Source organism: Hippocampus zosterae, chromosome 11 (assembly GCF_025434085.1).
Source record: "Hippocampus zosterae strain Florida chromosome 11, ASM2543408v3, whole genome shotgun sequence".
NCBI classification, from domain to species: Eukaryota; Metazoa; Chordata; class Actinopteri; order Syngnathiformes; family Syngnathidae; genus Hippocampus; species Hippocampus zosterae.
The window spans coordinates 9,374,892-9,388,872 of NC_067461.1; the positions used below are offsets into that span (position 1 = coordinate 9,374,892).

Genomic DNA, 13,981 nt, shown 5'->3' on the forward strand with positions numbered 1-13,981 from the left:
CTTGTGGGTTTTCTTCTTTGTAATCGTCGATGTGTGGCGACCGCAAGAGACGCGAAGCTAATGCTATGTATCCGAATGCTTCTGAAATGGATGCACTCGGAGGTCATTTGAGGACCGGGTTTGAAATAGGCACACACTCACACACATCAGTGGGTACACACGCTCAGCTTGTTTGTGGCTTGGGTTTGGGTGGTTTGCAATCATTTACTGTCAGTGAGTGGAAAGAAATTTCGCCTGCCGACCAACTAAATCTGTCATCTCGCTCCAAATCCTGATTTCAACATCTGGCTCTTAAATTGTTAATTACTCCAGTGTGTTACAACTTAGCCCATGTAAAAATCTTTTCTGTCTGATATATTAGGATTTTACGATATTAAAATGTTTGCACATTATTGTATCTGGATACAATAGAATTCAGACAATATACTATTATTTATATTTTATATTTACACATCTCATGGACGCTTCACGAGCTACAAAATCGAATGACAACCAATCAATATTCCGATCTAATGATCCGATTTAGTTAATTGAACATAATTACAACCATAATATTAAACATATTGTTGAACTAAGACCTTAATTGTGACAATGTTATATTTGGCTTTGAAATTTAAAACAGTTGAAAATTGTCACTGATTACACAAAAATACTTGCCTGGCTTCACAGGCAACACGGGGCTCGGTTTATACTCCATGATGGCAGGAGTGTGACTGTCAATCGCTGTTTGTCTCGAGATGGGACCTGTGATTGATTGGCGACCCGTCCAAATGCTAAAATTGGATAAGCAGTATCGAAAATAAATGTATGGATAAAAAGTCAACCTAAAGTGACCGACAATTGACTCATTTGGCATTTATTACATTTGTATGCTTCTATCTTCCATATTTTATGTATCAGTTAAAAGCGTTCATTTTGGTAAATGCTGACACAAGTCACTTTGTTGATGAAGTTGCAATTTCTTTTTTCTCAAACGTTTATTAAAAATGTGTTATCACAGCAGAAGTTGTCTCCGGTCACTTGGAGAAGGTCAAAGACCACATGCCTCACGTCATAAAAGATGAAGCACCAACAGAACAGACAACCATGAAAATTGTCTGTGCGTGCGTGTGTGTGTGTGTGTGTGTGTGTGTGTGCGTGTGTGTGTGTGTGTGTGTGTGTGTGTGTGTGTGTGTGTGTGTAGCGTATCCATCATGGCTCACTCATAAAGCCAATAATGAAGCTGTTCTGGCAAACTATGAGACATCTCCACACCTGCGTGAATGTCCAAAGGTCACTTTGACGCCACTGAGCAGCTTTCAGCCTCCGCATGGGCCTCATCCCCCGCACCTCCTCCCATATTGTTTATTTTTTTTAGTTTTTGCTCCAATTGTTTTGTGTCCAACTTTTCAATTTCCCTGTTTTCTTGGCTGCACGTCACGCCTTCCTTTTAGTCGACTTCCTCTCCGCCCTTCGTGCTTTAGAAAAGAAATATAGGTCGTCTATTGCACCATCTGTCTGGATGGAGAAAATAAACCGATATTGATTCGTTGAAATGCTTTTACCGGTGAATGAGTAGAAAGTCTGTAAACTGCATTTCTGCAGTGTTGTAAGATGATTGAGACTGGCAGCGGTACTTGGCACAAGCGGCACCGTGCTTATAATGAAGTGCCCCATTGTGCGCTTGCTTTGAATGCAAAGTCCCGACACAGCCCGCGCCTGGCATCGGACAAAAGCCAGAACTGCACTTTCCAAATTCTTCTGTATCCGGAATCCCATTTGAATAAACATTAATTCACTACCACCGCCCATACTGTAAGTAACCTCTGCAAACATCTTGAATTCAATCCGAGACATGTAAATCTGGCAATCCTTGGTTAGAATTTAACGTTTGGCTGAGCATAGTTAACTACTTTATCGACGTTCAAATTCTAGATCGGGGTTTTCTCTCAAAGCTGGTTTTTTCATGTTGCTGTTCTGTGTGACACGGAATAAAGGTGACGCATGTTTGCCTCTTGCCATGCTGCCTGTAAGCCATCTTGACGTTCTGGATGAAAGGCACGACCGCGCAATGTTGAACCAAAACACATCACCTTTGTCTTACTAAAGTACGTTAGCTTAACGCTAGCATACATTGCAAAATTTCATCGACTAAGGAAACTGCCATTGGTTCAATTATTAACTTTTTAACAACATGTATGTGAACACAAGCAGAAGTGACGGCCGGGTGGGCCAGTGGTTAGCACGTCGACTTCACAGTGCAGAGGTGCAGGGTTCAATTCCAGCTACCGCATCCGTGTGTGGAGTTTGCATGTTCTTCCCGTGCATGCGTAGGTTTTCTCCGGGTACCCTGGATTCTTCCCACATTTTATAAACATGCAGGGCAGGTTATTGGAACACTCTAAATTGTCCCTCGGTGTGAGTGGGAGCGTGAATGGTTGTTTGTCTATGTGTGCCGTGCGTTTGGCTGGCAACTGGTTCAGGGTGTCCCCTGCCAACTGCCCAAAGACGGCTGGGATGGGCTCTAGCACTAATACAATACTCATAGGCTTGTATTTTTTATCCTCCGTGAAAAAAAAAACATAGTTGACAGTCCAGTGTTTCATCATCAAATCTGCACATACAGTAGTATGTATGTATGTATGTATTATACTGCCCTCTTAGGGTCCTGGAATTGATTAATCATGGCATTGGTGTCTTTGCGCCTTTTAGTCTCAGTGAAATTATTTCCGTTCATTGTCATTCTTCATAATCCATCCATCCATCCATTTTCTGAACCGCGTAATCCTCACTAGGGTCGCGGGGGGTGCTGGAGCCTATCCCAGCCGTCTTCGGGCAGTAGGCTGGGGACACCCTGGATCAGTTGCCAGCCAATCGCAGGGCACTCAGAGACGAACAACCATCCAAGCTCACAATTACACCTAGGGACAATTTGGAGCGTCCAATAAGCCTGCCATGCATGTTTTTGGAATGTGGGAGGAAACCGGAGCACCCGGAGAAAACCCACGCAGGCCCGGGGAGAACATGCAAACTCCACACAGGCAGGCCGGAGCTGGAATCGAACCCGGTACCTCTGCACTGTGAAGCCGACGTGCTAACCACTGGACTACCGGGCCGCCATTCTTCATAATATTTTGTCATTTTGGTCACAAAATATTGAGGTCTGAAATAGTGAATAAGTCTTTTCAGCACAAAATGCATGGATTGTTCTTCTCACTGCAGGTCAGTGATTACAAGAATGCAAAGTGATTTCTTGTTGAACAGCAACTTTTGAATGCATGTATTCAACATTATTTATAAATTCCACCTTTAAAACCAGACCCCAGTGAAACCCACAGCTTCAGTCCGGCCACTTTTATTTATTGTACTTCGTTTGAATTTTGGCAGATTCTTCTGAGCCCTGCCTGTTAACGTTGGCATAAAAAAAACCCTCTGATTTTATTTAACCACAGCCTGATTGACAGCCCTTGTGTTGACCTCCTTTTAAGTTTTAGGGGCAAAATAAAAAGCAGTTTTAATGCGACGCCACCAATCAGCTCGCTTCCAAGTGACATAAACGTTTTTGTGTTTAGAGCCGGGAAACATAAATGACGCCTCTCATTTGGCGAATATTGCACATTAGCTTGTTTTATTACGAATGCTGTCCTAACATGACGAAAATGGTCTGTAATTACAGCTGTTAACTCTGCAGTCGGTCACAATTCTACTGCTGCTTCATCACTGATCTGAATTGCTTTAATCGTGCTCATTAGATCAGCCAGAGTCAAATGTAATCAAATCACATGACATGAGCCGATGCCATTATGATTATCCAGCAATCTATTTTATTTTTGCTTTTCATCAGGGTCCTATTCGGACGGAAACCTGAATCACACAACTGACACATGAAGGCAGGAGACCATTTAAGGCACATTTACACCGATGGACAAGTTGGACTCTTTGATCTTTGATTTTTATGATCATTTGATCATATTTTGGAGCCGTCTACATGTGTAAAGAGAGATTTCAAAATTGTTGTTCAAAACAGACCTGAACTCTTTGCTGCATGACTAAAAACGGCTTAAAAATTTGAAATGCACAATGAATTTGTCAAACAACAATATGTGAAATAAAGAAGAACATGTGCGTGTTTCTGATAAATTGTTTTTATTTCTGCAAATTTTAGTTGATGATTTTGTTTATTTTGCACCAAAAAAGTAATGGGAAATAATATGTGAAATATTGTAAACAGGAAGTTGAAAAGAGAATCATGAAATGCAATTAAATGTTATATGTTTCATATTATAGAGGATTTATTTAAATATCGCTGCTCTCTTATGAAATATGGCCGATGGCATAATGCACAAAACACAGAAAAATGCGAGAAAACACATACAAATTTAAAATGTAACATTGCTGATAGCAAAATACACAAACAAATAAACCCATGCAGAAATAAAAACTTAAATGAGTTGAAATTGAATCACTGGACTCTCCTTCCAGTACAGAGAACTAAACAGTTTATAACACTTAAACCTAAACTCTTGTTCACATCACATAAACTCTGTGTCTGCAACTACAAATGAAATGTAAACATCCAAAAAGTTCGGTTTATTTTGTCATTTATTCTTCAACAAATCCACTTGTGCTCATTTCCTTTCAGGAAAAATATTCAACATACTGTACTGTGTCTCCACCTGCATAGCTGCTCTCTCTTGTGATTTTTACTTCAGCGCTGAAGTTGAATGCGGACATTGTGTGCTTGTAGGAATTGTATGAGTTGTGATTAAACGCATGCAGGTTGTTTCGGACACGTGTGCGCATTGTGTTGCTTCAGTTTGCACAAATATTGCATCATTGGGGCACATATGAAAGATGCACACACATACACTTAGCATCCCCTTCTCACGGAAAAGGATCTATTGGACATCATTCAATAACACCATTTTAAAAGGTCGAGTTTCCTCTCAAGCCAAAAAACATCACAGCATTCCGTTATTGCATTCACTGATGTCTTTCTGTCATCGCGGGCACTTCCACTCTTCCCAAAAACGATGTAATCCTTCTTCCAGATAAGTCTGAAGTGGTCGAGCAGAGATGTGCGTCACTGTCATTTTTTCCCTTTTTATTTTCTTGAGGATTAGCTCATACTTTGAACAATCCTCTGATGGCTTTTCAGTTAGCGCCCTTTGCCATGTTTCCCACTGGGATAGTTGTTTCCAGAGGACAAATGTGCCATTTGATGTTCCTGCATTCAGTTAAACAACTATTTTTTTTTTCTTGTTATCCTTATCCTATCCACAAACTTGACCAAAAAAAATGACTGCCCAGTTTGGCATATGTATAGGGAAATAAAAACCATTGCGGGACACACAAACCGTATTTTAAAAAAAAAGACACCCCACAAATAACGACAAAATCTGCGCCTATTCTTACGAACCCACCTACAATCGTGCCTCGCCTCCCTGAACCCGTTGTCTGCCGTAGTACCTAGAGTAACCTACAGGAGGCAATCTAAACCAGGGGTCCCCAACGGCCGGTCCGCGAACCGGTACCGGGCCGCACAGAAAGAACTTGCCTTAATTCCGTTTCATTTATTTCGGGATATGAAAGATGTTTTAGTTTGAAAACAATACCGGATTCTCCATTACATCCGTCTGTGTCACGCTTGACTCACGTCAAACCACGCTTCTCCGTCACGTGACCGATTACGCTAAAAACAAAACGTTGGAGGTCGCAAAATGAGTTTAAGATCGCACATGACGGTGGCCTTAAAAGTACGTTCGACACAACTGGATTAAAGTTATGGCTGAATACTCTGAGATCGCCGCAATAGCACTGTTGCTATTTCTGACATCTTACCTGTGTGAGGTGGGGGGTTTCTGCAGCAACGGCGACTAAAACAAAATTACGAAGTAGACTGGACATAAACCACAGACTTGAGGTGTCATTGTCTCCTATTACCCCGAGATGGGACCGTCTAATTGCAGAACATCAAGCTCGGGGCTGTGGTGAGTCGTCATTTTCATGCACTTTGAATTTGCGTGTTTGCGTGTGTTGCGTGAATTTTGAAGGCATTAAACTTTACCATAGCGATCAGTGGTGCGGCCAGATTAGACGCTCCTTGTGTTTATTATTATATTTCGAAAACACCACCGTTTTCATGCAGCTCATACCATATACTTTTGTTGTATTAATCCGCCACATCTTAAATGCCGGTACCTGAAAATATTGTCTGACATAAACCGGTCCGTGGGGCAAAAAAGGTTGGGGACCCCTGATCTAAACCACAGCACAATCGCTCAGAACTAAAAACTTTCAGAAACATCTGATCATCAGGCCTGAATGACCGGTGTGCTAACATGATCAAATTAGTAATAATTAATTTATACACCAGTCAATCTATTGGAAAGCATTAATATTTCCTTGTTAAAAATTGATCTTTATTGTACAGGCAAGAAACACTGAACACAAATGGCAAATGAAACAAAATCAATTTGATGAACGCTCTTTGTTGTAAATGAGGAAAAGATACCTAAAATAAAATACTGGAATTGATTGAATGTAATTTGCAGGGCCCAGCTGCTAAAGCTCTCTGCAGCAGTTCCTTGGCTTGCAGAGACAGCATGACTCAATTGCAGCTCCATCTAACATCCTCTGTATGAGACTTTAATTGTTTCAATGCTATTTAGTTGTCATTAAAAACATCTGAAAGCTCTCTTTTTATACTTTTATTTACAGGTGTAATCTGTGGTCTGGATCCAGCTTGTTAACAGATAAACGGATTATTGTCATGACCAGCGTTGTGAGCTCAGATGAAATGTGTGACACTTTCGACCAAAGCGCACAAACATTTTTAAGACGGCCATGAATCACACAATCTCACACACTAGCCTGGAGGACTGTAGTGGATCCTCAGCCAAAAAGACATGATGAAGCTCTGTGATGATGGTAAAGGCAGTCAAAAGTGGATGAGAGTGCAGTTGAGAATTGTGAGTATTCCAAGGAGAATTTATCCCAGGAGAATCATTTGGAAGGTTAAGAGAACACTCTGTCAGCCGCTTCATGCTTTTGGTCATCATTCGAGCCAAAATAGTTCTCGAAACTGTTATAAGAATCATGCGGCTGTGAAGCATAGTTCAAATCCTTGTGATGAATTCTACAATTGCACCGTTATGAACAGCGGTAGGCCAACTTTTCTAAAAGTATATCTAAATAGTTAAAATGTGTATCTAAACTATGTAAAATAAAATTAATTTAACAGTAATTTTATGAAAAATAAACCTTTTACTGTTTTTAATGTAAAAATATAAATGATAAAGTACTTAAATCTAATGTTTTCAGCTTTGTCCCATGAATGCGATAAGTTTAATGGTGATTCTTTGTGTCGTTCAACGACTTTTTATTGAACTAGCTGCTGAACCAGGTGCACGGTCGTACACGTTTGAGAGACGTATTTACCCTTTCTTCGCCAGCTGAGCTCAAACAAGATTGTGCCAACGTTCATATTTTGAAATGATGTTCATTCTGTACTGTAACGCCGACAATGATGCACATAAAGATAATTCACCGATGATTTAAATAATTGAGGGTGAATATTTTCAAAATTGTCACTCATTACATAATTTTATGCCACTCTTAATTTTATTAAGATCTTGGGTACTTTTATAGCAGAGACATTGGCTCATGTGTGTGTGTTTTTTTTTATTTTGGTTGTAGCTGCAAAAGTGTATGAGCAATCTGCTTTGTTTCATAGCATGCAATAAATACTTGTCGATGTGTTAAATGACTGACGAGCATTCTGAACAACTGTAGAAAGTGGAAGGGCTTGAACTAGTTTTAAAAGTATTTCACTGCTGTCTTTTATGCTGTCGTCATGACCTTTGTGAAATGGGCAGGAAAATCCCCCAGGCAACGTGAAATGGTCACTTTCGTTTGATTTGATTTCCAAGGAGACTTTATTTCGGGAATATCATGCTGCTCAATTTAAAAAAAAAAAGATTTTCTCCTTGAACTTAATGTCTTTAAAATTGACGTGGTGAACTCGGTAAACTTAATTTAAAAGACAGTCATAATTATTCTTCAAAGCAAATCATTTATGATGATTGTTAGACTGCTAAACAAAGCCAAATGTGCTGTTGTTTGTACTCTGTTGTACGAGAATGCTCAACATACTCATTGTTGGGTTTCTGCAAATTATTGTAATGAAAGAAACTAACTTTCAAATGCTAACCACTGTCAAATTGTAACGAAACAATATTATAATATGTAATGTTGAAAATAATGTTTTGACTCTGTAATTGCATGTCTGCCATGTTTAATTTGATTTTACATTTATTCGGGGCACATGCAGGGAGCACCCACAAACACGGTGAGGCTCATGTGAATGGGATCAAATATAATTTCGTGATTAGTTGTTTTTAGTGAGGTCATGTGGATTCCCATAAATAAAATTAAACCTCATGCCATTACACAAAAAGAAAGTGTTCATCTTTGCCAGGCTGTCGAATTATTAATAGTTAACGAAATGTAACCCACCACCGCTGACAGATGGTCTGGCATATGTTCCCTTGCGCACACACAACACACATACACACGCTCACAACCTGTAGCTTGGAGACCTGGTGTTCCTCAGCCTCCCGGTAAGCCCTAACGGAGAATGAGAGCGGCATTGTGCACTTACAGACGGCTGCCACAAAGTGTCCCTAATGATTGTGGCCGGTGGAGCCAGAGGCTACGTTGCAGTTGTTTTTACTCTCTGCAGCCACCGCTTATTGAATTGGACTCAGCTCAAATCCCACTGAGATAAATGCCAGGCGACGACAAAAGGGCTGCGCGGCTCTAACGCGGTTAATTCTAGCATGCTCCCTGCAAGTTCCTGTCGAGCCCCAAAAGTGATGCATGGTGGGAAAACGCGACCGATATCACAGCTCCATTGAGCTTGTTTTAGGATGAAGAGGAGGAGAAGGAGGAGGAAAGAATGTTTTCTTCAAGAGTTTCTGTGAAAAAAGGAGGTTCCTACAGTAGTCCACTCTGGAGATGGTGCGAGATGAGAGGAAGCAAGCCGAAGGGTGACAGCCAGAAAGAAATGCCCGACCATGTGCGTTCCGCAGAGGATCGCGTCTTCCCAAAGTAAGCCACCTGGGCTGCAAAAAGAGAAGAAATTGGCCAACATGTGCGCCTTAATGGCTACCAGTCGAATCACATGGGAAAGGAGGATTAGGGATGCAAGGCAGCAAGCGTGCAGGGATCAGATCAGGTCAGAAATGTTAGCACCGTGAAAGATTTGACGGCAAGCTAATTTTGTGGAACCTCAGCTTGAACACAATTCATTCCAGGACTCGGGCTGGCCTTGGATTTGTTACTCACATCGCAGCTTTATCAAGTCATAATCAAACAAGTGTTAAAGACCTGAACGCATGATATTAAAGAAGACCCAAAAAAGGCATTGTTACCTTATTTATAATTGTTCACAATTAAATGCAATTAGATGAAAACTAAAATTGTACTACAAAATATACGGTGGATTCCCAGAGACAGAATTCAAAGCACTGTTTCCCTAAAACTGGATCATCATACTGCCGAGACCACCATGGTGGATTTAGGTCCATTGCACACTGACGCGGCCAAACGCGACTCTATTGCACAATCTCAAATATTTTTGATTTTACGTTCCACCCGCATAGTTTGACGGCCATTAACGTGTGATTCAAATCTCAAAGCGCAACAAAGCCAGCTACTCGGAAACTTGACCTAAGTCAACTGCACCTTGGTCACTCACCCACACATGCCGACCCATCATTGTTGGGCTCAAAGCCTTGAGTGCATCTTCTCTTGGCGCGGCATTTAAAGCTGCCGTAGATGTTTGTGCAAACGGGGCGGTCGGAGGGGCACACAGAGGGGAACTGGGTACATTCATCTTTATCTGAAGAACCAGGAGGAGGTGACAAAGAAGGAGGGAAACACCCCGAATGATGATTCAGACACAGAGACGCCACAACCATCTAAAGCTTTTGAACTTACCAATGCAGCGTCCATTTTCATTCAGAGCAAAGCCAGGACCGCACTGCAAGAGAAACTCAGTTTACCCCAGAGTGTACAAAGAAACAACACCGGAATGTGTTTTTATGCTCCAATGATGTCAGGGTTGATGTGACCACGCGGGACCACTGTACCTCTATTTCCACAGTGGGGGTGACCTCATCGTCATCTTTCGGATAGTGGATCTCCAGCACAGAATTGATCTCCGACAGTTCCAAGGGTCGAGCAACTGAGACTCCATCAGGCCAGTACACTTCCACATTTGTGGCCACATCCTTACCTTGGGCAAGCACAGACCATATGTTAACCCTCTATTGCTGTTGATAGCCACACATCTTTTCTATAGTAAAGGTTTGACATCAAAATGGCAGATTTTTGCATAGTCCTGTATTGTGTGTCCATGTAAAGCCAGATTTTTATCGGAGGGTTATTCCGCTTTACCAAGAACCTTAATTCAAGTGTCATTTGTCATGTAAACACAGGTTATTTTGTCAGGCGGCGATGTAGCCAGCAGGAGTGCCTTGAAATATTTCAGCTTTACTTGCTCCCATATGTCACTCTGTGGTTGAGAGGTGGTGAGTGACTGATGCCTTGAGCAAGTGTGCAGCTCTATTGTGAGGTCAGCATGGTGCCAAAAGTTTGCTTGTATGTATTTTCGGCCTTACAGGAGAGGCCTTGGAGAGATGATCTGGTCTTGGGTGGGCCGAACCGGAAGCCAGTTTGTCACCAAGCAGGCTAGTTTCCAGCGCCAGCACCTGTCTGCCCCCCCCCCCCAACAATCCCTCGCAAAGATACCTCACTCTCCCTCGGGTGTCCAATCACGCCAAAGGTAACAGCCCGATGCGTTACTCATGACTATTTGTACTTTCCGACTCTGCTTATTCAATTTCTCGCCATCTGAATGTCATCAGTCGCGATGTCATCCGTTTTCATAATCAACCTTTTCCTGTAAAAATCCATGTTTACGTTTCACTTCACTGTTCATCAGTCAGTGGTGAGCTTTGTAGTGATCCAATTAATTATTCTCAGTTGCAGCAAGAGCAGAAAAAAAGCACATGGCCAAAAGTAGTTGGACGCATGGTAATTACACCGATACGGTGACGTCTTCAGCTTCTGTCCAATCATTCATCCAAACTTTTGTAAGGTGACTGCGCTTGGGCCGGCCCCCAAAGATCTTTTGAGTGACACCGAACTCATCCGAGCATGCCTTGATAAATATTTTATAGCCTCATCACCACCTGCAAGAAGATCTTGATCTTTCTTCTTTCTTACCGAGGCCGAAGTGTGCGACCGGTTCCATTTCACAGAGGTACCCCGACCCTCCATCGATAATACGCGTATGCGGTCCACTCCTCTTGGTGTACACCACCACTTTAGCTCCTCTGGCAAAAGCACCAAACTTGGTCCGGGGAATCACACGCAGCCATGAGTTTGTGGTTCCCTGTAGGAAAATACACTGAATTTTATGGAGGATATTCTTTTAAAATGTGTTTAACTATTGTCATTCCCATTTCATACGCTTACCTAAATGGCATAAGATATCCATAAACCTACCAACAGAAAATGTCCAAATGACAACTTTTCTCAACTCATATTGAAGTGTCATTTGAGATTGTTGCATTGAATTTCAATTCGAAATGTGTATATGTATCCTTCAGATGCATATACTCTTATAACTACTGGGTTTTAACCCAAATTTAGTGAAATATCTCACCCAGCGATAGGTCCAAAATGGACTGAGACAATGTTGGGTAATGAATACCTAGCGCATTGCATTGAGGATTTGACCCAGTACGTTGAGTCAAGACTTCAAGCACACTGATGAGTGAAAGCTACCAAAAAATCTGTTATCAGTATAGCTGCGGTTAAAACTAATACTGTCCAAAGTGACGATGTCAGCTTCAGCCCGCACAAATCAGGTCTTCAACTCTGTCTGTTTGGTCAAAAGAATAAACCCAACCTTGGGTAAAAGTAACTCAGTCTGGCCAAAGTCCAAAGCTACCTATTGAGTAGGTTAGGGAAACAATCCGGTATATTTTACGTGTATACAGATTTTCACTTAACCGTGTGTGTGCGTGCTTACACGTACGTGTACATGATACAATACAATATGTCCAGACAGTATATATTCCTGGATGATGTAGTTTGACATTATTGATTTGACAATAGTTGTGAAGGGTTAACACTCACAAGGTTGACTTTGTAAATAGAAAGCGGTTGCGCTGCACTTTCACCATGAGACACCAGCAGCTCTAGACGACCGTCTCCATCAAAGTCTGTGGCGACAGCTCCTGGAGAATCAACAGCATAACGGCAGTACGTAAATGGACAATACACAGACTCCATACTAAGAGGACATTCTTAGTGGGGGGGTTAGTGACATCTAGTGGCAGATAGAAGAACAACCACATGTTGCTGCATTTTCGAACTGTCTGTTCTCTCTCGTGTTGCAAGACTCAAATTATCATCCACTCACCAGTTCCTCGTCCCTCTGGTTCGGAAGCTTCGCCCACATTCAGCTCCTCTAGTTGGGGGTCTGCATTTTCTCTCCTGCTCACCCTGCCAGTGAGATAAATGAGCACGTTGTTAATGATATCACTGTGTCACAGTGCTGTCACTGACCCACCAACGACAACATGAGGGACACTTCATGGGTTTGCAGTCAGGGATATACCGATATCACATTTTTCAGATTGAATACTTTCATTTGAGTCTCCTCTGATAAGTAACACGAGGAAAGATGCGAAGCAATTACGATGAGAATGTGTTTTATTTGAATGAAATGTGAAACGCAAACATTTCTTGAACATGGCATAAGTTTCACTCAAATGTCATGGTGTTGTAAGAAAATTGCAACTCAGCCTGCCACACAAGGTATTTCAGATATGCGTTACAATTGAACACTTGGGCCTCAATGTAAAAGGAGCACAGAGAGTAAATTGCGCTTGCCGGAGCGGAAATCCTCATCCATTTTCCGCAGAGCATATTTAGCGGTCGCCTTATTTGACTTCCAATAAAAAAATAAAAAAAAACATACTTGCATTTTGTTATAGCTTATGACTTTTAAAAAAGCACTGACCTTTCCTCTTTGCACCACACAGCATTTCCATATGGAATGCATAGAAGTATAATTTAATATGCTACAAGTGTGAGCCAAATATTGATGGCCCGATCCTAAATTAATTAGCCGGGGCATAATAGTGAGCTTGTTTTTTTTCATGGCCTGAGAGCAGAGTTAAATGAGTTGCTTCATCTTCATAACAAACGACGACGGAGCCAAGTGCTCTGGAGCGGTGACCCCCGTCCGACCATCATTGCGTCCAAAAAGACAAATTCTCCTTCGGTGACCTGGCAAGCAGGCGTGTTTTGATCCAGAAAACCGTTGGGGCTTAAACTGATTATTGATATTCCGCATGTTTGGATTCATCCGCTAATGGCAACATTCATCAGATGTTTCATTCAAGCTGCTTGGGCTTATCCTGGAAAGTAAGCTTTGAACAACTTGATATGCATCTTAAGATTGTGTTGAGAGGGCTGAGTTCATTAATATTATCAAGCAAGGAAGCCCAACCTAAAACTGTCTTTAATGAAAGAGTCGCCCAAGTGTGCAGAAGCTAGGATGGCAGATAAGGATCCTTGGCTGCGAATTCTTACCCGTCTCAAATTGAACATTTTAAACATAGTCAATGGCCACAAAATTAGGTATAGCTTCGGAAACGGCAACAATAAAAAAATTGTTTTGACTGACATTGCAGCGAACAACATAACAAATTAATCTGTATTCATTGTTCACGAAGCTGTGATATTTTTCTCTTGCAAGCTATGTCACTGAAATGACAAAGACTCGGTTTTGAGTTCCTTGAGGTGATTTTTGAGTCCACATTTAGCTAAATATAAGAAATACTTCTCAGTTGTGATGCAGCGGACACCACGGCAAACAACCGCAATAAATCAGTGGTGGGGAGGAGTGTTTGGTCAACAC

At 41.6% G+C, this 13,981-nt stretch overlaps 1 protein-coding gene across 1 annotated transcript in view; it reads right to left on the reverse strand.

The window, feature by feature from the left end:
- Positions 1 to 8,323: 8,323 nt before the first annotated feature.
- The window catches only part of crtac1b (cartilage acidic protein 1b), a 29,447-nt gene continuing 23,789 nt past the window's right edge, over positions 8,324 to 13,981 (reverse strand). Inside the window, exons 9-15 of the mRNA XM_052079453.1 lie at positions 12,476 to 12,558; positions 12,190 to 12,290; positions 11,272 to 11,440; positions 10,134 to 10,279; positions 9,982 to 10,024; positions 9,740 to 9,883; positions 8,324 to 9,104 (exon numbers count right to left, since the gene is read on the reverse strand). Of these exons, the coding sequence (XP_051935413.1) occupies positions 8,977 to 9,104; positions 9,740 to 9,883; positions 9,982 to 10,024; positions 10,134 to 10,279; positions 11,272 to 11,440; positions 12,190 to 12,290; positions 12,476 to 12,558 (814 nt within the window). The 3' untranslated portion in view covers positions 8,324 to 8,976. The remainder of the gene's footprint in view (positions 9,105 to 9,739; positions 9,884 to 9,981; positions 10,025 to 10,133; positions 10,280 to 11,271; positions 11,441 to 12,189; positions 12,291 to 12,475; positions 12,559 to 13,981) is intronic.